Source organism: Pteropus alecto, unplaced genomic scaffold (genome assembly GCF_000325575.1).
Source record: "Pteropus alecto unplaced genomic scaffold, ASM32557v1 scaffold21, whole genome shotgun sequence".
NCBI classification, from domain to species: domain Eukaryota; kingdom Metazoa; phylum Chordata; class Mammalia; order Chiroptera; family Pteropodidae; genus Pteropus; species Pteropus alecto.
Window position 1 is genome coordinate 417929 of NW_006436282.1, and position 21942 is coordinate 439870.

Consider the following 21942-nt stretch of genomic DNA (forward strand, 5'->3'; position numbering starts at 1 on the left):
GGAAGCACAAGAGAAATGGCAGGGATAGTTGAGAGCAGAAAAGGGAAAACCACAGAAGTCAAAACTATATAGCTGACCAGAACAGATAGGAGAAACAGTGATGGCACAAGTGATCAAGAAGAATGACACTATGTGGGTATTTAAATAAGCAGTTTTATTTTAGAAGGCTATTATAGTCAACATAAAATGACATCAGCAAAGGGTAATCTAATGCCTGGGTGTAGCAGTGGTACTGTTAAGGTTGAAGATATATCAGCAGGTACAGTTCAGTTACGTAGACTGCAATGCTTTCACTAGAGTAAAACAATGAAACACAATACAGTCTATTTACCTATTCAATAGCATCAACATTTTATGTAAGTAGAAGAGACAAGTTTCTGATGAGCATATGAAACTGGTTGAGCTATATTTGCTAATGGGCAACTTTCATCATTTCAAAAAGAAACAAAATATAGAAGGTAGAAGAAATAGGTATAAAAAAAAAATCCACAACTGTCTTCTATGGCTTTTCCTGAGAATCTCTAAAGCTATTGTGTCCCACGTAGTTTTAACTACAAATGAAGATATGTTTGCAGATGAAGATGTTGACTCTATTTAAGCAAGCTTGTCAAATTCAACCCTAGCAGATCCTGGTGAACCTAAGACAAATGAGGACAAGCTGATTGCTCCCACTTTTAATGATTAGAAAATGTATTCATCTTAGAACTTTTGTATGTGCTGTATTACTAGTGGCTTACAGAACCCAAGATAATGACATGGACAGAAAATATTGTTCCCCTTGGGTTCAATCACCTTTTTATATACCCAAGGACAGCATTTCTATTTATATTTCTGAAAATTGAACATCCTACCCTGAAAAAGCACACCATTAATAATATTATCATCCTCTGTCTGATACTATCTCACTTAACTCCTAGACCAGAATATTATTCATATTATGAAATGTTATAAGATATTGTTGAACCATTATTTGAATACTATATAAAACTTTTTACTGTTGCCTAAACTGGGAATGCTACCAAATGTCAAACAAAATAAGTTTAAAGAAAAGGCTCAGCGTTACTCCCACAGAATCACCATCCAGTTCAATGAAGAAAGATTTGTAGATACTGGTATAAAATGCTCTGAAATAGTAGAGGAAAACTTTTTTGAAGTGGTGAGGGGAATTTCTCCTTTATTTTCTTTAACAGGCTTAGTACGTACAATAGAAACAGAAAAGTGGTTACAAGCTACTAAGAACCTATTTTGTATAAGTGAAACAGTTTACATAGAAAGTAAGCAAATGACCCAAAAGCGAGCTGACATCAGAGACTTCAAAAAGTCAAGTTCCAGATCAATTACTGAAGTCAGCCCTTATTCAGCCCTACATCCCTATATATTCTCTATCTTCATTCACAGGCCTATCTAACAGTACAGTAAGGATGATTCTGAGCTATCATCAAATGACTAAAACTATGATTAGGAGACTTTCAGAAATTATGTGATTACAGAATAAAGACTTATAAAAATGACGAAAATAAAAATTAGGCTTATGATGAAATTTCCTAATCTAAAATGTCTTTTTTAAATGCATAAACTTAGTTATTACTTTAACTGATTTGGAAAGTGGTCTGTTCTTGACAAATCTAAATGAAAATATATTCGATTTTTATTAGCTTCCTATACAAACTAGAAAGCTGTTCTTCCTATGAAATGTGTTAAGTATGTTAAAAATAATTGATAACCAACCCCATATTTTAGTGACTTTGATTAGAATAAGGAGCACAATACAGTAGCAAGCCTGATTAAAAAGCCGTGAAGCATTCTAATAGGTATTCATAATCACTTCCTCTCTTCTTCCTGCCCCCCAAAAGTTTCTTATAATTAATTCTAATTTTCAAAATGAAGCTCTTATATTAGATGTTATATTTTCCTTTTTTAATCTGTATTTTTTCATATAAATCTAATTGATTTTTACAATAGGTAGTATAATCACAATTTCATTTTTTTTTAAGTTGTAAATGGTATATAGTGAAAAGTCTCCCTCTTACTCTTACCCTCAGTTACCTGGTTTCCTTCTCTAAAGGGTTCAAGAGACTTCTTACTGCATACACAAGCAATATGTATTTATATAAATATAGTCTTCACTTACCATTTTTTAAAAAAAATTGAGGTATAATCGACATATAACATTATATTAATTTAAAGTGTACAACATAATGATTCAATATTTGTATATACTGCAATATGATCATCACAATAAGTCTAATTAACATCACAATAAATCTAATAAGTCTAATCTGTCACCATACAATTGCAAACATTTTTTTTCTTGTAATGAGGACTTATAAGAGCTACTTTCTTAGCAACTTTCAAATATGCAATACAGTATTATTAACTATAGTAACCATGTTGTACATTACATCCCCATGACTTATTTACAACTGGAAGTCTGCACCTTTTGACTCTCTTCACCCATTTTGCCCACCCTCCAACTCCCTTCCCCCACTGACAACTACCAATCTGTTCTATCTATGAGTTTGGGAAGTGTTTTTTTTTGGTAATTTAATGATCACATGTAAATGAGATCAAATGCTATTTGTCTTTCACTGTCTAACCATGTCATTTAGCATAATGCCCTCAAGGTCCATCCATGTTGTTGCAAATGGCAAAATTTTATTTTTTTTGTGGCTGAAAATATTCCATTATATACAATACACATATACCACATTTTCTTTAGCACTCATCCATCAATAGACACTTAGGCTGTTTCTATATCTTGACTATTGTAAATAATGCTGCACTGAGCACGGTGGTATATATATATAAGTGTTTTCTTCTTCTTCGGATAAATACCCACTTCCTCCATTTTTATACAAAGGGTAGGATATTACATATGGTTCAGCACCTCGCTTTTTCACTAAATATATCTTGGAGATCATTCTACACAAAAATATTCTTCATTCTTTTGTATGGCTGCAAGGTATTAGCTCTCTATTGATAATGATTACATTTGCACAACCCCCTCCCCCAATCTTTTGCTATTACAAACGATACTGCAATGAATAGTCATACATGTGCCATTTCTAGATTTTTTCATGGTACTGTTACTTTAGATATTATATAATATGACTGGTCAAAAACAGCTGAAAAGTTGAAAATCTACCTTAGTTTCCATGTTGAGGAGATGAAGTCCTTTTATATTCACTCCTACATACACAGGTATGACTTTATGATTGCTGGGGCTTGCCTTTGTAAATATCTGTCCTGTGAAAAAAGCTGCTCCATATGTAGGAATTTCCCAACAATTTTGTAAGAACATGCGCTGAAGGTGATGCATTTCTTTACTGACACCTTCACTTGTACTAAGATTCTAAAACCAAATAAAGTAAAATAAAGAGATGTGAAGGAGAACATACTTTTGAGAATCCAAACAGGTCAATTAAGAAGTTTCTAAAATCAAGGCTGTCCCCAAAGAAGAATAAAATCGTGTGACATCCCAAGAGCAGTTTTTTTTGAGATCTTATATTAAAAAAATATATATATATATCAAGGTCTAAAATATTGTTTGTCTATTCTATTAGGTTTTTTATGGGCAGAGAGAGTGTATTATTTCATGATTTTTAATCTCTAGCCCTTACCACAGTATCCAGCATATAGGAAGTATTCAGCAAAAGATTCTACATTATTAAAAATAAAAATATCTTGCTAGTTTCAGTTTCAGGCATGTGAACCAGAAGACCCATTTTTAATTTCAGGACTATATATTTTATGTATTCATGTTAAAATAATACTAACAAAATTTCAAGTAGGCTATAAAATGCCTTTTTAGTTCTATTAAACAGCTTACCTTATATTCATGAAGAATTCGGTTTGTCCAGTGAGGTGCCTTACTTTTCAATTTGGTAATAGGTACAATGGATTTCAGATTTTCTTCACTGTAAGCAAATATGCCAACATCTTTTAAATAAATCATCTTCAGTAGCTGAAGTAATATAATCATTTAGACACAAATAACTTTAAGTAACTTGGTTTTTGAGCTAAAAATACATTATAAAATATCAGAGAATTCTAAAACTTCTAAGCAAAAGCCACGATCCTAACATTGCTCAATTTAGAGAAATGTTTCTTTCAATAACCACAAAATATTTTTGAAAACTGAAGACCACAATATACAAACTTTTATATGTGCTACAATCTCAGTGTTTCTTTCTCAACAAGAAAACACAAAACTAGTTTTTGTGGTGATATTCTTAAATGCATCCGCTTTATAACATTTTCCTACTACTTAAGTCAGGTTTTAGTGAACTTATTTAAACATATAGCAAAGAAACATAAATTTAAAAGTATAAGGATTATCAAACTATAGTCAGATATAAGGAAAACTTTGGAGAGAGTATATATAGTAAGGGATGCTTTACCATACTTTTTTCCCCTCTTTTTCCATGCCTGTATTACGAGTGTCCCTCAGTACCCATGGGGGATTGATTCCAGGAACCCCAAGGATGCACAAGTCCTTAGTCAGCCCTCCACATGCATGAGTTCGATTTGTGGTTGGTTGAATTCGTGTGCAGAACCCACGGATATGAAGGGCTGACTGTATTTAATTCCAAACCAATGTGTAAATATTTCTTAAAAACATAATATTTCTAAACTTTCTTGGTTAATCAATCTTTAACATTGAACAAAACCACACATTTTATTAAATACTTACTTTAAGAAACCTTGCTTGTGTTTCTTACTCTCATAATTTCCATAAACTATTTGCAACAGTAGACTTGCCAATGTTATCAGTTTGGCATCAGGAGCTGTATAAAAGCCCTTCAGTAAATTATATCTGGCTTCATCAAAGAGAATAAGAATAGCCAGTGGGTCTTCAATCTTAAAAGAAAAGGTATAACTTCGTTATTAGGTTATGATTTTGTTACAAATGTACTTGTCACTTTCTAATATGGAAAAGCAAAAGCTACATATTTATATATAAATAAGCTGTTAATGCTTAAGAGCAGGGGTTGACAAATTTTTCTATGAAGGGCCAAATAGTAATATTTTAAGCTTTGTGAGCCATATAATCTTTTACATCTACTCAGCTACAGTAGTACAAAAGGAGCCACAGACAAAACGTCAACAAATGGATGTGGTTGTGTTCTAATTACTTTATATATGGATACTGAAATTTGAATTCATAACATTTTCATGACATGAAATGTTCTTTTGAGTTTTTTTCAACCATTAGTAGCTTGTAAAATATACAAAATATACAAAAATAGGCAGCAGGTCAGATACAGCAACAGGCCATAGTTTACTAACCTCTGATTTACGGTCCAATAAAATTTTCATTAGTTTATGGATATGGATAATTTCTAGCACATTTACTTAAATTCTTTATATTCCTCACATATTTTTCTATTATCTATGCTTCGTACAAAATAGTAGTGGACTTCAAAGAAGATAAAAGGTGTGTTAATTCCCAAAAAGGTACATGTAGTTTAAAAAGGTTTAAGACAAACGTTTTTTTAAAAAAATACTTTACACTTTCAAATAACATGAAAGGAGAGCATATGATTTTTTTTAGGTTTTAAAAACTTCAAAGTTTCACTTTATCCGATAAGATTAACAAAGATTGAAAAATGCTAGCTTACAGAACATAGTTCTAGTTGGAAATAATCACCAATTATGGAGTTTCTGAATGAATACTTAAAATATTTCCAAATATAACTTACAATGATTCAAATTCCTATGGTAAAGATTATTTTTGTTAGACTAGCTAAAGTAATACTTAGAATACTCTATATAACATTAAAAAAAAAATTTCATGGGGAAAAAATGATGGAGGGGATTGTTCTAGATTACAAGAGACTAAAGAGATGATAAATACAAAGCATCGAACCTTGACTAGATCCTATAAATGGGAGTTATAAAAGACTTTGAAACAATTAGGGGAATTCTGAATATGGACCTGATATTGGATGTTATTATGGAAATATTAATTTTAGTAGGTTGTAAATAGTATTATAGTACATAGGTATACTCTTGGGAAATGCATGTTGAAATATGGACGGATGAAGTGCCATAATGTCTGCAACTCTTAAATGGTTTACAAAGATGAGAAAAGATGAAGCAAATGTAGCAAAAAATCAACAATTAGTGTTTTAATAGATTGTACATAGTGTGAATTTTATAACTTTTTCAACTATCCTATAGGTTTTTAATATCTTAAAATAAAATGTTGGAAAAAAAGATTGAAAAATGCACTTTTCTAATAAAAATTGACTTAGTGAATTTGAAGAGTTTGAGTAGAGTTATAATTCCTAATAGTATGTTCAGTGAGTATTAGTTAACAATTGTTCTTCGTAACTTAAATCAGGCTATTTCATCCTAAAAGAATGATGCTAACCAATAATTGCACTTCTTCTATTTTCCAGATGGTACAAATAGCAATTCTTTAATTTCAAAATGAGTGAAATACAACTACTTTACCAGATGATCATGATATTCTGATTTACCTTCAGTACTTATTAAGTCTTGCTTCTTTCACTTGAGCCCACTATCTATTATTTATAACATAATTATGCAATTTATCATCTGAGTATTATCATCATTGCTCTTTTTCTCTAATAGCCAACTTTTAAATATTACTTAAGGTGGAGCAGGAAGATAGACTGAGTATACTTAGATTATTTGAAGATTTCATGGATCTAATATTTTTAAAACTGTGGTAAATACATATAACAAAACATTTGTCATTTTAACTATTTTAATATATAATTCAGTGGCATTAATTACATTCACAATGTTGTGCAACCATTTCCACAATTTTTTCATCACCCAAACAAAATCTGTAACCATTAAGCAGTAACTCCTTATTCTTCCCCCACCACACACCTGTGGCAACCACTAATCTAGTGTCTTTATGAATTTTCTTGTTTTAGATATTTAATGTAAGTAGAAACATATAATATTTATCTTTTTGTGACTGGTTTATTTCACTTAGCATGTATTTAGGGTCCATCATTGTTATGGCATGTATCAGAACTTTATTCCTTTTAATAGCTGAATAATATTCCATTGTACGTATATACTACATTTTGTTTATCCATTTATCTGTTGATGGACAGTTTGTTTCCACCTTTTTGGCTATTGTGAATAATGCTGCCATGAATACTGGCAAACAGGTATGTTTCTTATTTTCAGTTCTTCAGGTATATAATATAGTTAGGAGCTGGATCATATGGTAATTCTACTTAGTTTTTTGAAGAACTACTTAAATTCTTTTCCACAGTGGCTGCACCATTTTACACTCCTACCTGCAATGTACAAGGGTTCCAATTTCTCTACATCTTCACCAACACTTGTCATTTTCCTTTATAAATTTTTAATATTATAGCCATCCTAGTAGGTGTGAACTGGTGTCTCATTTATATATCTTCACTGGAGAAATGTTACTCAAGTCTTTTGCCCATTTTAATTGGGTTGACGTTTGTTACTGAGTTGTAGGAGTTCTTTTTTAAAAAATTTATTGGGGTGACACTGGTTAATAAAATTTATTTGTTTCAAGTGTACAGTTCAATAAATCAACATCTGTATATTACATTGTGCGTTCACCACCCAAAGGAGTTCTTTATATGTTCTGTAAAGTAAGCCCTTATCAGATATATGATTTGCAAATATTTTTCTCCCATTCTATAGGTTTTTTCACTTTCTTGATAATGTCCTTTGATTTACAATGGTTTTTCATTTTGATGAAGTTCAATTTATCTATTTTTTCTTTTGTTATTCATGTTTCAGTGTCACACATAAAAACCCATTGCCAAATTTAAGGACATGAAGATTTACCCACGTTTTCTTCTAAAAGTTTTATAGTTTAATAAGTTTTGAAATGGGGACATGTGAATCCTCCAACTTTTTTCTTTTTCAAGACTGTTTGGGCCATTCAAGGCTCTTAGCAATTCCATACGAATTTGAAGACTGCCTTTTCCATTTCCACAAAAAAGGCTACTGGAACTTTGTCAGGGATTGCCCTGAATCAGTAGACTACTTTGCTAGTATATCATCATAACAATATTAAATCTTCTTATCCTGGGATAAGATGGGATGTTTTTCCAGTTACTTAAGTTTTCTGTAATTTGTTTATGTTTCTGTAGTTTTCATTGCACAAGTCTTACACTTCTTTTGTTAAATGTATTCCTAGGTATTTTATTCTTTTAATGCTATATAAATGGATTTCTTAATTTCCTGTTTTGGGTTATTTGTGCTGGTATACAGAAATAACTGAGTTTTGTACCCTACAACTTTGCTGAATCCATTTATTAGCTCTAATGGCTTTCTTGTGGATTCTTTGGGATCCAAAATATAGGATCATGTCATTTGTGAATACAGATAGTTTTACTTTTTCCTTTCCTATTTGAATGCCCTTTTTGGGGGGCGGAGGGAGGGCGACCAATTTCTCTGGCTAAAACGTCTAGTAATATATTACACGGCAGTGGTGAAAATAGGCAACCTTATCTTGTTCCTGATATTAAGAGGAAATCTTTCAGTCTTTCACTACTAAATACGATGTTAGCTGTCTATTTTTCTTAAACACCATTTATCGCATTGATGAAGTTCCTAGTTTTCTGAGCGTTTTACCATGAAATGGCATTGGATTTTTCTCAAATGCCTTTTCTTTGTCAATTGAGATGATCATATGGCTTTTTCTTCTTTCTATTTGTGATTCTAACACATTTTAAATGAATAATCAAGATTTTAGTTTTGGGTCTATTTTATACAAATTTTTATATAACTCCCAGCATATTTGGCTGAAACAATCAAATTTATCTTTGGTTTGATAATATAAGAGGAATGATATGAGTAGTCAGGCATAAAATATTTACCAAGTTTGGACATGTCATTGAAATTTTCATGTGTTGAAATTTGCTTAGCCTTGTTTAATATTTCCTTGAATAAAGAATCAGGAAATGCATTGTATTCAGTTATTAGATCTTGGAACTCCCCCTACCACACCAATTTTCATAGCTATCACACTGTATTTAGATCATATCTAGTTTAACTTGTAATATCTCTCTTATGTTTCTTCCTTGCCCACTCATCCTTCAAATGGCATTATCTCATTTCTCCTCTAACATTTACAGTAATTCAAATCCAAACATACTTGTTTGGAATAGATCTTTTTACTAAATGTAAATTGTTTTCTCCTTTTTTACAATCTATATAGTTCTCTGCTTGGGGGTTGAAAACAGCTACTGACTGACTGTTGAAAATAATTTTTCATGTCCCCTTTGCAAATATAATCTTCTCCACCTAGAATGTTTTTTTCTACTCTCCTCCCACACCAAGTATTATCTCTTTGCTCCTCTGAAATCAACACAACTGATTAGCCCTTTATTAAGTTTATCTTTGACACTATACTTCCTTTCTAACTTTTTTATTTTTTCTGTATAATCTGTCTCCTGTCTGGTTGCTAATTCTCTTTAGGATAGAGTCTCTTATTTCTTTTGTATTCTAAGACAGTGGAGGTAAAAACAGAAAAACCATCCAGGGGCTTTGTAAGTAGACTGACTCAAATTCTACCACTTATCACAGGGATGTGAGGATTGGACAATAAAATAGAAGTAAACCCTACCTGTACAGAGGAGCACAGTTTTTGCCTCTAGTGCCTACAATAAGAACTTATGAATTTTGTGCATTTAAATTACTATAAATTAGATTTCCAAGCAAACCTTTTTTTCAACTTCCAAAGGAAGTCTTACATCTCTTCTTAGGAAAAGCTGTGGTGTTTCCCTTTGGGGATCCAAATTAGTCAATTCAGCAAGTATTTCTGGCCAGTCCCGAACATGTTGCAAAGGTTTATGATAAGGTTTGAGTTGAAGGCCTGAAAAACATCTTTCCTTTTATAAATGATAATGTAAAAATAAATCAATTACATCAATACATAGAAACTTTCTTTGTATTAATCTCTCTGCACTCAAGTACTGAATACACATAAATTAAAGGTCTAACTTTAAATCAGCATTGACTCTAATCAATATAACTACCCATTTTGAAGTTAATTGCTTTTGTTTTTAAGAATATAAGAATTAGGAGAATTCTTAAATAAAATTTATTAAATCTGTTTAAGATCCTTAATTCCATGATAGCCTATTTAATTATCATATAATCAATAGAATTTGGGTTAAAAAATACAATTAAACCATTAGATAACAAATCCCAACAACTTCGATGAAATTCCTTACGTATATGCTATACTTTGAGAGACAAATCTATACTGACATTAGGCTGATTTTAAACAAAAAGATCTGATAGAAAACTAATATAAAAAAATATATTTTTGTATTACTCTGAGCACTGAAAATAAAAGCAAGTTGGATAAGCACCACAATTAATGGCATTCAAATTAAATTCCATTGCCAGAGAAGAAATATTTTGGTTTCTACCACTAAAATATTGTTTGGATGAAGGGGGAGGATGGGCCCAGAGGCTTACCCTTTTTTAACCATTTGAGCACTACTAACACTATCATTTCAAAATTTAAAAGACAGTAATAAACTGATATTATACTGAAATTTACCAACCTACTCTCAGAAAGGTTCACACAACAAAATAATTTCTTACTGAGGTTTTCTGAACAGATCCAAATAGTGAAATATTGCTGTGTTTCTTGAGAGAGACGCATGCCTTCCATTATCTGCTGCACTGTGGTATTATTTCCATGCTTCAGCTCAACAGAACGGTATGATCCATCCATTCTATATATTCGAACTTTTTCATACTAGTACAAAGAATGATAATATATTATGCAACCTAGTTAGAAATTATACATCCCAATCCAACAAAATGCTTTAATTTCAACTTCTTCTGCTTTATTTATTATAAATCTCTAACATGGAAAATATCAGAAAAACTGCTTCAAGTGAGAATCTGTTGGCAATATTTTAAAAAATTTTACTTCCATTATTTATATTTTCTAAAGTTTTCCTCTGGATATTCCATGGTTAAATAAGTTTCAGAAACTAAGGCAAATAGCTTTTTAAAAAAATTCAACTTCAGAGGATATTTTAAAGCTGTTAATGTATAATTAAATATCAGGGAGATACAGACTGGTTAACTAAAGTACCAGTCAAGTACCTCATGAGTCTAGTGGGCCACAAATTATACTGTAGAAATGTATACCAGCAATAATTTATCCTAAGAGGAGTCTGTGATAGAAGACTTTGGAGGTAAAAGTTATGCCATCCCAGACAGAAATATTCTCAATACATTTTTATTGTTATAGGAAGTAATTAAAGACTTCATACAACTTCCAGGACAGTTCATTTTGGGTAAAATTACCTACCTAATTTCTCTTATCTTACACATTGTAATAGAAAAATTATGTTAAGAAAATAAAAGTGTTTCAATTATACAATTAGAAAATAAACTGCAATGAAGTATAAGGGTGTCCAGACCACTTATCTATTTTCTTGCCTTTGTCTTATGCTCATGGAAAAATGTTTAGACAAAATGTGTATGTGCGTATGTGTAATTCTCCTTAAAGGGAGAGATCATATATTCTTTATCATTTATTACTTTTACTTTTAGCATTTCATGGTGTTAAATTAACAGAAATACTCAACAAAGACTTATTGTCAAGTTGATGGGAATGTCTGGAAAGGTTCAGACATATGGGTTATATCTGTTGGTATCAAACTTATCCTTTATATGTTGTTACAAATCCTTTTATCTGGTTTGCAAGTTTTCAGTTTTTAAATTCATCATAGGTTTATCATACTAATTTTTAGGCAATAAGTTGAGTTTTTTCTAGTTGTTAATTCTTCTCTACCTTAATGTTACTGCTAATTATTTTTACATAATTAGATGGAAAGGCCAAGTTGAACTGGCAAAACGAAGAGCTACGAAATCACCTATTTTAACCCATTTACTATCCTAAGGAGGAAATGAATCTGTAATATATAAATAACTAGCTGAAACTAAATTAATAATGTGAAATGTTAATATTTACAAATATAAAATATTGCAGAGAAGGCCTAAGTAGAAAGGTATGCTTTAATGACTAGAATGCAACTTTTAATTAGCACACCAAGCATAGAGACTATACAGGAGATTAGGTTAATTTTAAGTTATGAAAATACTTATTTATACAAGTTTCATTTTGTTATGTAAGAATAAATGTCTGAGTGTTAGGTATGATAACAAATTAAATATCTATGGAGTCTAACTATAAGGTTTTATAAAAGCAGTAAAGAAACCATCCAGCAATTCACCCTTCCACTCTTGCCATAGAGCCTCGAATTACTTATCGATTTAAGTACAATGCTTGGCTTTAACTATAAAGGTAATTCTTACTGGTTTGTTGATGGCTTCCTTCAACAATTTTGCAGTTTCTTCCCAATTATTTTGTTTGTTTTCTTCACAAATATTTAAGGGGGATCTTCCCTGTTGGTCTGTTATGTGCTAGAAATGTGGAAAAGGATAAAGAAAAAAGGCATTATAGTATTCTAAGGGAAAATATTCAATTAAAGTTTCATAAAAAACAGGCTCTTCTCAAGTATTAAGTAAATACTAACCATACTCAATATATGTTATACTTAAAATAAACATGGATTGCCAAAGATAAAGGATTCAAAGCACTAATCAGTGTGATTGTTTTTTAAAAGTTATAATTATAGCTACGACAAAGGTTTTGTTAAAACTATTATTTCTCCCTTCACAAAATATTTGTCAATATAAATTCTAGAAAGTGGATAGAAAATGTTTTTCATTCTTAAAGATACTTTAAGGAAATATAATATAAAATATATTGAGGAAATAAAATATAAAATGAAGAGGTTAAGTTTTATGTACATTCTGGAGATGGACAGTGGTGATGATTGCACAATAAAGTGAACATACTTAATGCCACTGAACTGCACACCTAAAAATGGCTTAAATGGTAAACTTTATGTAAGGCATAATTTACTACAATAAAAAATATCTATGTACAAAAGAAAAGTTTACGAATAATATTTATTCTATATATAGTAAGTGAAATTTGTTTTTATTTTTCAGCTGATCTCTCAAGTATACAATTGAATATTTTAGTGTCATAACTTATTACTCACTGTTTGAACATTAAAAAAAAACCCAGAAAATAACTTACTCTGTCAACTTCTGGATGGTTTAAGAGAATCTGTACTATTTCTGCATGTCCTCCTCCAGCAGCAAAATGAAGAGGAGAACTAAGCTGTCCATTTAAAAGATTTGGATTGCACTTTCCTTTCTCTAACAATATGCGAGTGGCCTCAACTTTTCCATACCTTAAAAAAAAAAAAAAATACTAAAGTCATCGAAATGTTTTAGAACTTCGAATTTTAGATGACATCCCAAAGAAATCTAAGATTTTTCTAGGCGGAGAGCAAGGAATTAAGATATTGGTATAAATGTTTTCAGTGCCTAGGGATTTCTTATAAATTATTCTGGTTCGATTCAACAGTGTTTATTTCTGATCAAGTGGGAGAAAATACAATCTCAAACACAAGACAGCATATGATAGAGAACCACTGCACATAAAGTACGAAAATTATAAATTAGGGAGATAAAATTTTTAGTCAAAAATATGTTCAGAATCAGAAAGTAACTCATAAACTTAATGCTTTTCACAAAGGCCTGACTGTGGTTTACAATAGGCCCAAAGATGTAATTCTTTATGTAGCTGTTGTATTAGGTAATGTGTGAGACACAAAGATACATGGTCTCTGCTCTGATAAAGGTGTACATACAATGTAATCAGAGAAGTAAAAAACATAGGACAGTTATAGAATGCTCTAAAATTTAAGTAACAGTTTGAGATAACAAAATAAGATACTATGTGCTTATCAAATCAAGATAGTATATAATTAAATGCTTTAAAAAAATATCAGAAAAGGAAGATTAAAATTTCAGTCTAAAATGGTCCTGTAAAGTATTTTAATAGAAGAACAACTGAACTGGATTTTAAATAGAAAGGAACTGAAGAGATGTTGAAGAGAGGTAAAATATTTTAGGTATCACGAAAAGGAGTAAGCAAAGCAAGGACCCAGAAAAGTACAAATCATATGCCAGATATAGTGAGCTCACCTTTTGGTTATAGCCAAACATTTACATAAGGCTGCAATTTGAAGCAATGGTGGAAAAGTAATTCATTTTTTTTAAATAAATGGGTGGGAGGGGGAAAGAGGAAAGAAAATTTGCTTTTAGATATGTGCATTTGAGGAGAAAACTGTACATCTTCAGAACTGATATGATTTGCCCTCAACTTTCCTTTCTTCCTCTTCACATACCCTATAGTTTTCCTATGCCCCGAACCTACCATTTGTTCATGTGACTATTTGCTCGTGTTCTTTGCTATTCCTAAGATGTCGTTTTTCTTTCTCATTTTGTTCAGGTTAAATACTATTATTTCTCTGAAACAGTTTAAAATCTACCTCTTCCATATTCCTACTACATTTTAACATTTTACTTTTGCTTTTATTATGGGACTTATCTCATTTTGCCTATTTTCACCCTTGTTTATACATGTTTGTTCTTGATCAGCCTGGAAATTCCTTGAGGGTAGGAAGAGTAGCTTTGCATTCTCCAAACTGCCTTATGCATAAAAAATGAGTGACTAAACTATTCAGTAGGTAACTGAAAATATCAGCCTGGTTCTTAGGAGGAAGGCAAAGGCTCAGGAGATCTATCTGAGAATACACAAATTCATCTAAGCCAAAAGAATAACTACTAAGTCTGGGAGAATGAATGAAGTCCTTCTGAGAGAAAATTTAGAGAAAGATCATCTTGGAACAATGAAATGTATCTTGAAAAACACTCTTTCAACAGGAAAAGATACTAAGGGAGCAATTCAAGAAGTAATAATTAAAATAATTAATATAAACATGCATTTTATATGTGCTTTAAAATTTTCAAGGTACTTATATAATTAATCTACACAGTAACTTACAAGGCAGGCAAAGGTATTTTTTATTGCACAAATAAGAAAAATGAAGCTTGAACCAGTGAAATAACTTGCCTAAGGTCTCATAGTTACTAGCCATAGTTAAAATTCAGTTTTCTAAATCTTAGCATAGCAGTTTCTATACTGTAACACATGCCTGGGCCAGTATTTCAATAATAATAATAATTATAATATCTTGCATTGTACTGACCTTCATTTTAGCTCCCTTATACCCTTTCAACTCCAATTTGTTCTTACAATGGAGGAGTGGTCAATGGTATTAAATATCAATGAAAGTGATTAAAAACTCAGAAAAGGTTAAGAAGGTTCATAAAGACTGAAAAGAGAAAGCAATGAGTGTGGCCTACTCACCTCTGAAATCTGGCTATGAAAGGAAGGAAAGGAACATGATAGTGGCCAGAAGAGGCAGCAGGTTCAAATTAGGTTCTTTTCAAGGAGGGAGAGAAGCACATATGTTTGAAAGTAAGAGAAAAGAAAGTACAGAATAGGAGAAAGTGAATTTAATGGGTAAAGAGAAGGATTTTTACTTATATAAACTATGATACAGGAGAGAGATAGGAATAAAAACTGATCATTAAGGTTGGGAAGGACATTTTGAATCCTTCAATTTTCTTTGAAAATATGAATATATCTATCTGATGAGAATTGAGAAAAAGTAGTGAGAATTTAAGAGCTTAAGAGTAGGAAGGTTTAGAACGACTTGTAAGGGAAGACCAAAAGGCTGACAGGATGAATGAGACAGAAAAGATAGACAATTAAGCTACAGTGAAGGTCCAAATGAAATCAAATGGAGTAATTTGTAGGAAGCCAAATCATCATAGTTCTATAACACCCTCCAGCAATGATGTCATTCAAGCCTGAAAGTACTATTAGAGAGAGAAGACACTGGTTTGAGAGAGGTAAGAGAATATGGGATGTCAATGAGACATTTACTGAGTACTTGACAAGTTACCCATATGGGGAGATAGCCAACTTAAATGGTTTTGGAAAATGGTAATTGTAGTAAAGAATAGTTTTTAGGTATGTAGTCACCAATATGAGAATTTTAAAAGCAATTCTATTGGTGATTTAATTAAGTCGTTCTCAAAGAGTGATCCAGGAACCCATGAGTATCCCTAAAATTTTTTCAGAGTGTCTTATAGGTCAAACATATTTTCATAAGACTAAGAAGTTATTTGCTTCTTTCACTCTCATTTTCTTGTAAGTGTAGTAGAAGTTACATGACTTGCAATGTTATAACAAATTACACGTAGAATGTAAAACAATGCTACTCTTCTTACTAACTTTTTAAAATTTGGGGAAATAAGGTATATTTCAGAAAATTGTATTATTTACGTTAATACATGTTTGCTATTTTAAAATGAATTAATAAAAACTTAAAATAGTTTCCAGTTTTAACTTACAGTATGGTAAATAATACCACATATAATACACATAAACAAAAGCTCTTTGGGATCCTGTAATTGTTACAAGTGAAAAGGGGTCCTGACACCAAAGTTTGAGAGCCACTGATCTCATAAAAACCTTCATTTTTAAAGATAAGAAAACAGATCAAGAGGGGTAAAATATCTTGTCCAAGCTCATAAAGATAGGTCCCAATTCCCAGCCTCTTGATCAGATAGCCCAGTATTCTCCTCCTCAATCCATGTACCAGTTATTCAATAAGAGTACATTTCTAAGATAAAGTAATTTAAGTTCCTTACTAAATAGTTGAATCAGTCTTCACTCAAATTCACATCAATCAAATGATCCGTCTGATTAAAGTATTGCAAGGTGACCTATACCTACTCGTATATTAAACTTGGTTATTATTTCTAGCTAACATAAAATTAATTTTATCAAAGGATAAAATCCTTTTCCTTGGTGTATTGTAGTAATAAGATTTTCCAAATAAAAATACTATAGCTTAATGAATTTTAGCTTTAGACATCAAAATCTTTAAATTACTACAATACTTTAATAGAAACAACCAACATTTATTGAGTGCTTATTATATGCCAGTTACTCTCAAAGCATTTTTTTTGCATTTTCTCCTTTAATCTTAAGAAAAGTATTATTAAGCCCATCTTGTAGAAAAAGAAACGGATCCTTAGAGACATTAAGTAATTTGCCAAAGGCTATATTTCTAGGAACTGAGTTGAGACTGAAACCTAGGGACAATTCAAAGCACATTAAATACTATACCATACTTCTGTTTTTATGTAACAGGTAGTTGAAAGTATTACCATTCTTTTATTAGAGAAGAAAATAAGCCCCTGCCCCCCCCAAAAATAAAAAGGGGGTAGGGAACAACAATATAGCCAAATATAAATTTGAGATTCCTAAACTAAAATTCACTGCCTCTGTCTTTCCCAATTCCACAGTGTACTTTCTTAGGGTTTTAAATTATATTCTCTACTTTTTTTTTCTTTTTAGTTCCAGGTAAAGCATGTTGTTATTTTAATGCTGTTGCTGTTAGCAATATTTACTAGTAATCTGAAGAAACAATTATAAGTTTAACTGAAGAAGATTTAGGGTAGCTCTTACCAAATCGAATATAAAAATTCTCTGTAATGGGGAAAGAACACAAGTATAGAATAAAGAAGCATATTTTAAAGAAACAAACATAAAAATTAAGAGCATATTTACTGAATAAAGGAAAACATTTTTAAAGAAATAGCTTATTTTTAAGAGAAAAGATGTATATTTAAAGCAACTATATTTAGCTTCTTGATCACAAGTATTGGAATCAGTGAAATCAAAAGAATCTGAGCTGAAAAGAACTCTAGAAATGATCTAATTAATGCATTTTATAGATTAAAAAAACTGAGATGCCAAGAGGTGGAGTGCCTTGCTCGATGTCATGAAGCTAAGAAGTCGTGAACATATTACAAGCAGTAAATACTGTAGACACTTCTTAAGCAAGCCAAAGAAGTTCACTTTAAACAATAAGTCAAAAGCATCTTTTCCATAAGAAATAATAGTAAATAACTTTACTACATCCTTTCTAAAGCATGGGAGTATAACAACAGTTAACTACTACAATGAACACCAATTTAAGAACTCAGCCCAGCTGAGGGGAAAAGTTAAAATCATGTGAGAAGAGTGGGAGAGCAAGAACTAACTACATTGGGCAACTAACTAGTGCAAAGAGCTAACCTCAGTCCTGTGATCTAATCCCTTTCATCTAAAAAAAAAAAAAAAAAAAAAAAAAAAAAAAAGGAAGGCTTTGAGTCTAACGAAGGTTTTTGGGGTTTTCCTGATATCACAGCTTCCCAAAGAACTAAAAGGTCAAATCATAAGTAGTTAACACATGTAAATTTTATAGTGGGTATAAACAAACATAACAACTCCAATATAAAACAATAGAAATTGCAAGGGTAAATTAGGGACCTTGTGCTGTGCAATGACACTTGCTAGTCATTAGCTATCCTACTGTATGATCTGGTAATGCCTGAGAACACTAATAATACTTTTCCTATGGAGCAGACCTTGCAATTCTAAACGGAGGCACATATACAGTAATCAAAATCTAAATAGAAAACTCATAAAACAAACATGGTAGACAAAAAGTGGCTGGAATGAGAATAGTTTTGAAAAGAAGTACTAACATTTATAACTAAGGAGCAATTCTTTCTAAAAGAAAATAATAAGTAATTTATTTACCAGCATGCATAATGAATGGGTGCCCAGTGGTCACTATCTAATTGGTTGACTGAAAATCTTTCATTGAGAAGACGGCTTAATAACTCTGAATCTCCTTCACAGGCACTTCGATGGAGAGGAAAATCATCTACCCACTGTCGTTCCCTATTCATAAAAACAAATGAAAGAAACCACTGTTGAAATTCAAATTGTTTCAAAACAAATGTGACATATCTCTGAAAGCTATTATCACTGAGCAGCTACAAACTAAATCATTTATGCAATGATTATATTACATACAAAGTGAATATATCATTTTACATTATTATAATATCAGAATATAAGTATAGTACTTGTCTTCTGTGACACTGCTCATGCTTCTTTGCCATTTTTCCTGTTTGGGAATTTGGATTTTAGAGTAGTCTGGAGCTCCTAGACCAAAGTATGGATTTATTACCACTTTATCGACCTAGAAAAGGAAAACAAAACAAAAAAACCCATAAGAGCTTTAGATACTTGACTCTAATATATATAGATAGAGCTAAATATGGGTGTCACCTTAATGTTTACAATTAGTAACAGATGCATTTATCTCAGGGGAAAAAAATTACATTTGAGATGAAATGTCTTTTGAAATCAGAGCCAAAATTCCTTCAACTCTTACCCGGTTTGTGTATTGAAGATCTGATCCAAACAAAGGATTGTAAATACAGGTGTCTGCTTTCTCTAGGGCTAACATTTTACTCTTTATTTCGAGTGCACTATAGCCCATATGTAGTGAGTTTTCTGTCTGACCCGATTCAGTAGCATATGCAGGATTTATGACATTAGTTTTTATCCGCTCCAGAGGAGAAGGTCGGAATAAAGCTGGAATAAAGTGAGATTGTGCATGACGTTCATCTAACCACCTGGCAAAATAGAAAGTGATAGTAGAAATATTTGTTCAAAAGTGAAGGTAGAAAAAAGTTAAGACTACTATCCAATTCTGATACGTGATATTTTCTAATATTCAGATTTTTATAATTTTAATTAGTGTTGGTTACATATTTCATTTACTATTAATAAAAGTTTTGTTAATGGACATAGCAAACTACTTTTAAAAATGCACATACCATTATAATAATAAAAACCCCTTTGAAAAAACATGAAGCGCTTTTAAAATCTAAACCACTGAGATATAGGTACATTAGCTCTGTTATTACAGAAAGACAAAGACATGATAGGTTAAACAACTTGTTCACTGAGAAGAGTAACTTAATATTAAATCTAGTTTTATAACAAAGGAATCTTAATTAAGCCAAAGAAATCTTTGTAACTTTTAAAGGTAAAATTAACATGTTGCAAGCAAACAAGGACAATCCTGTCTTTGGAGTTTTTCATTTTTATATTATACTTCAAAAACTTACCATTTCTTACAAATCAAAATCACAATGAGATATCACCTAACAGCTGTTAGAATGGCTATTATCAAAAAAGCAAGAATTAAGTGTTGGAGAGGTGTGGAGAAAAGGGAACCCTTGTATGCTGTTGGTGGGAATGTAAATTGGTGCAACCACCATGGAAACAACATGGAGGTTCCTTAAAGAAATCAAGAATATAACTACCAAATGATCCAGCAATTCCTCTTCTGAGTATCTACCCCTAAAATATGAAAACGCTAATTTGTAATGATATCTGTACCCCTATGTTCATTGAAGCATTATTTACAATAGTCAAGATCTGGAAACAACATAAGTGTTCATAGACAGATGAATGGAAAAAGAAGATATGGGGTGTGTGTGTACATATACACATACACACACAATGGAATAGTATTCAGCTATAAAAAAGACGATAAAACATTGCCATTTGTGACAACATGATGGCTCTTGAAAGAATTATGCTAAGTCAGAGAGAAAAAAACCAAAAACTATGATTTCACTCATATGTGGAATATAAAACAAAAAGTAACAAAGTAACAAAACAAACAAAACCAAACTTATAGATACAGACAACAGAATGGTAGTTACCAGAGGGGAAGGAAGGTAGGGGGAAGGTAAATTGGTTAAAGGGAGTCGAATATATGATATGGGAAGGGAATGAGACTTTGGGTTCTGAGCACACAAGAGAGTATACAGATATCAAATTCTAATGCTGCACATCTGAAATGTATATAACGTTATTAACTGATGTTATCTAAATTTAATTTTTAAAAAACTTATAATTGATTAATATATGCATATTATTTATTCCATTATTTTCTTCCTAAGTGTTGGTATCTATCAGAACTAATTTCTACTATTAACATGTATTTGATTTACTATAAATATTTTTAATGGCAGTCCTTACTTATCCAAGGCTATTAACATCCTTGCTGTAAGTGTAGCAAAGTGAGTACTGGATTCACTACAGACTCGCATAATATCTTGTAAGCAGTAAAAAATTGGGCATCCTGGAGTATATGTATATTTAGTATTATCTGAAAAAGAAAAATGAAGAATTATGCCATCATACAAATCATATAAAAAACTGCATGTTTTTTATTTAAAAATATACAGTATGTTAAACAAATGTTAAGTAAATTTATATTGTTTTAGATTTGGTATTAGAAGACCTGGATTCAAGTAATGGCCCATTCTATGACTTTATCTATTTGGGTGAATGTACCATTTAGAACCTTAGAGAATTGAAGAAATTATTTCCTCTTTCTTTTTCTCAGCTGATTATTACTGAAATTTTTCACCTAAGTATGGCTGGGGGAAAAAAGTATATCAGGAATGCTAGAGTTGGCTAATAAAATATGTATAAGTACTGTGTCGCAGCAGGCCAATGGGATGTCCACAGCAGATCATTAATATACAGTCAGTGTTATTGCTGCCTTACATGAGGCTAGTACTCTATAGGTTCCAAAGTGATTTTCGTATCTAATACCTCACTGAAAACTTCCTGCAAGATGCACCAAGTAAGAGCAGATACCCATGTTACAAATACATAGCTGAGGCTTAAAGCGGTGATTTGCACAAGGCCACAAATTAGCAGGCTGCAAGGTCTGCACTGAAACTCAATACCTTTCTATTATTCCAAGATGTCAAAGGTTCAAATATATTTTCATATTAGATATAAGTTCTTTAAATAGTTACCATTGTTGGACAGAGTATTTTAGAAATATTATTGATACTTTCCTGTTCCAAATACAAGATAGGTCCTGATCACAATCTCTTAATTTTCCAAAATACTTAAATATCTATTTCTATTCTATCTACAGAATATCCTTTAAAAAATCCCTTATTATAACCTGAAAACTTTTAGTTTCAATTATGGCTTCCCTCCTCACTTCTTTATCCTACTTTCAAAAACAGAAACAGAAACATTACTGTTCAGTCCAGAAGCCT

General features: G+C 31.4%; 1 protein-coding gene across 4 annotated transcripts in view; it reads right to left on the bottom strand.

The window, feature by feature from the left end:
* Window positions 1-21942, bottom strand: part of KRIT1 (KRIT1, ankyrin repeat containing) — a 40246-nt gene that overhangs the window by 9204 nt on the left and 9100 nt on the right. For all 4 annotated transcript variants that reach the window (XM_006911888.3, XM_015589441.2, XM_015589440.2 and 1 more), the window contains 11 exons: window positions 20900-21029; window positions 19236-19479; window positions 18925-19040; window positions 18593-18736; window positions 13115-13271; window positions 12322-12429; window positions 10591-10747; window positions 9699-9850; window positions 4694-4860; window positions 3830-3917; window positions 3146-3352 (listed from right to left, as the gene is read on the bottom strand). In XM_006911888.3, coding sequence (XP_006911950.1) covers window positions 3146-3352; window positions 3830-3917; window positions 4694-4860; window positions 9699-9850; window positions 10591-10747; window positions 12322-12429; window positions 13115-13271; window positions 18593-18736; window positions 18925-19040; window positions 19236-19479; window positions 20900-21029 — 1670 coding nt within the window. The remainder of the gene's footprint in view (window positions 1-3145; window positions 3353-3829; window positions 3918-4693; window positions 4861-9698; window positions 9851-10590; window positions 10748-12321; window positions 12430-13114; window positions 13272-18592; window positions 18737-18924; window positions 19041-19235; window positions 19480-20899; window positions 21030-21942) is intronic.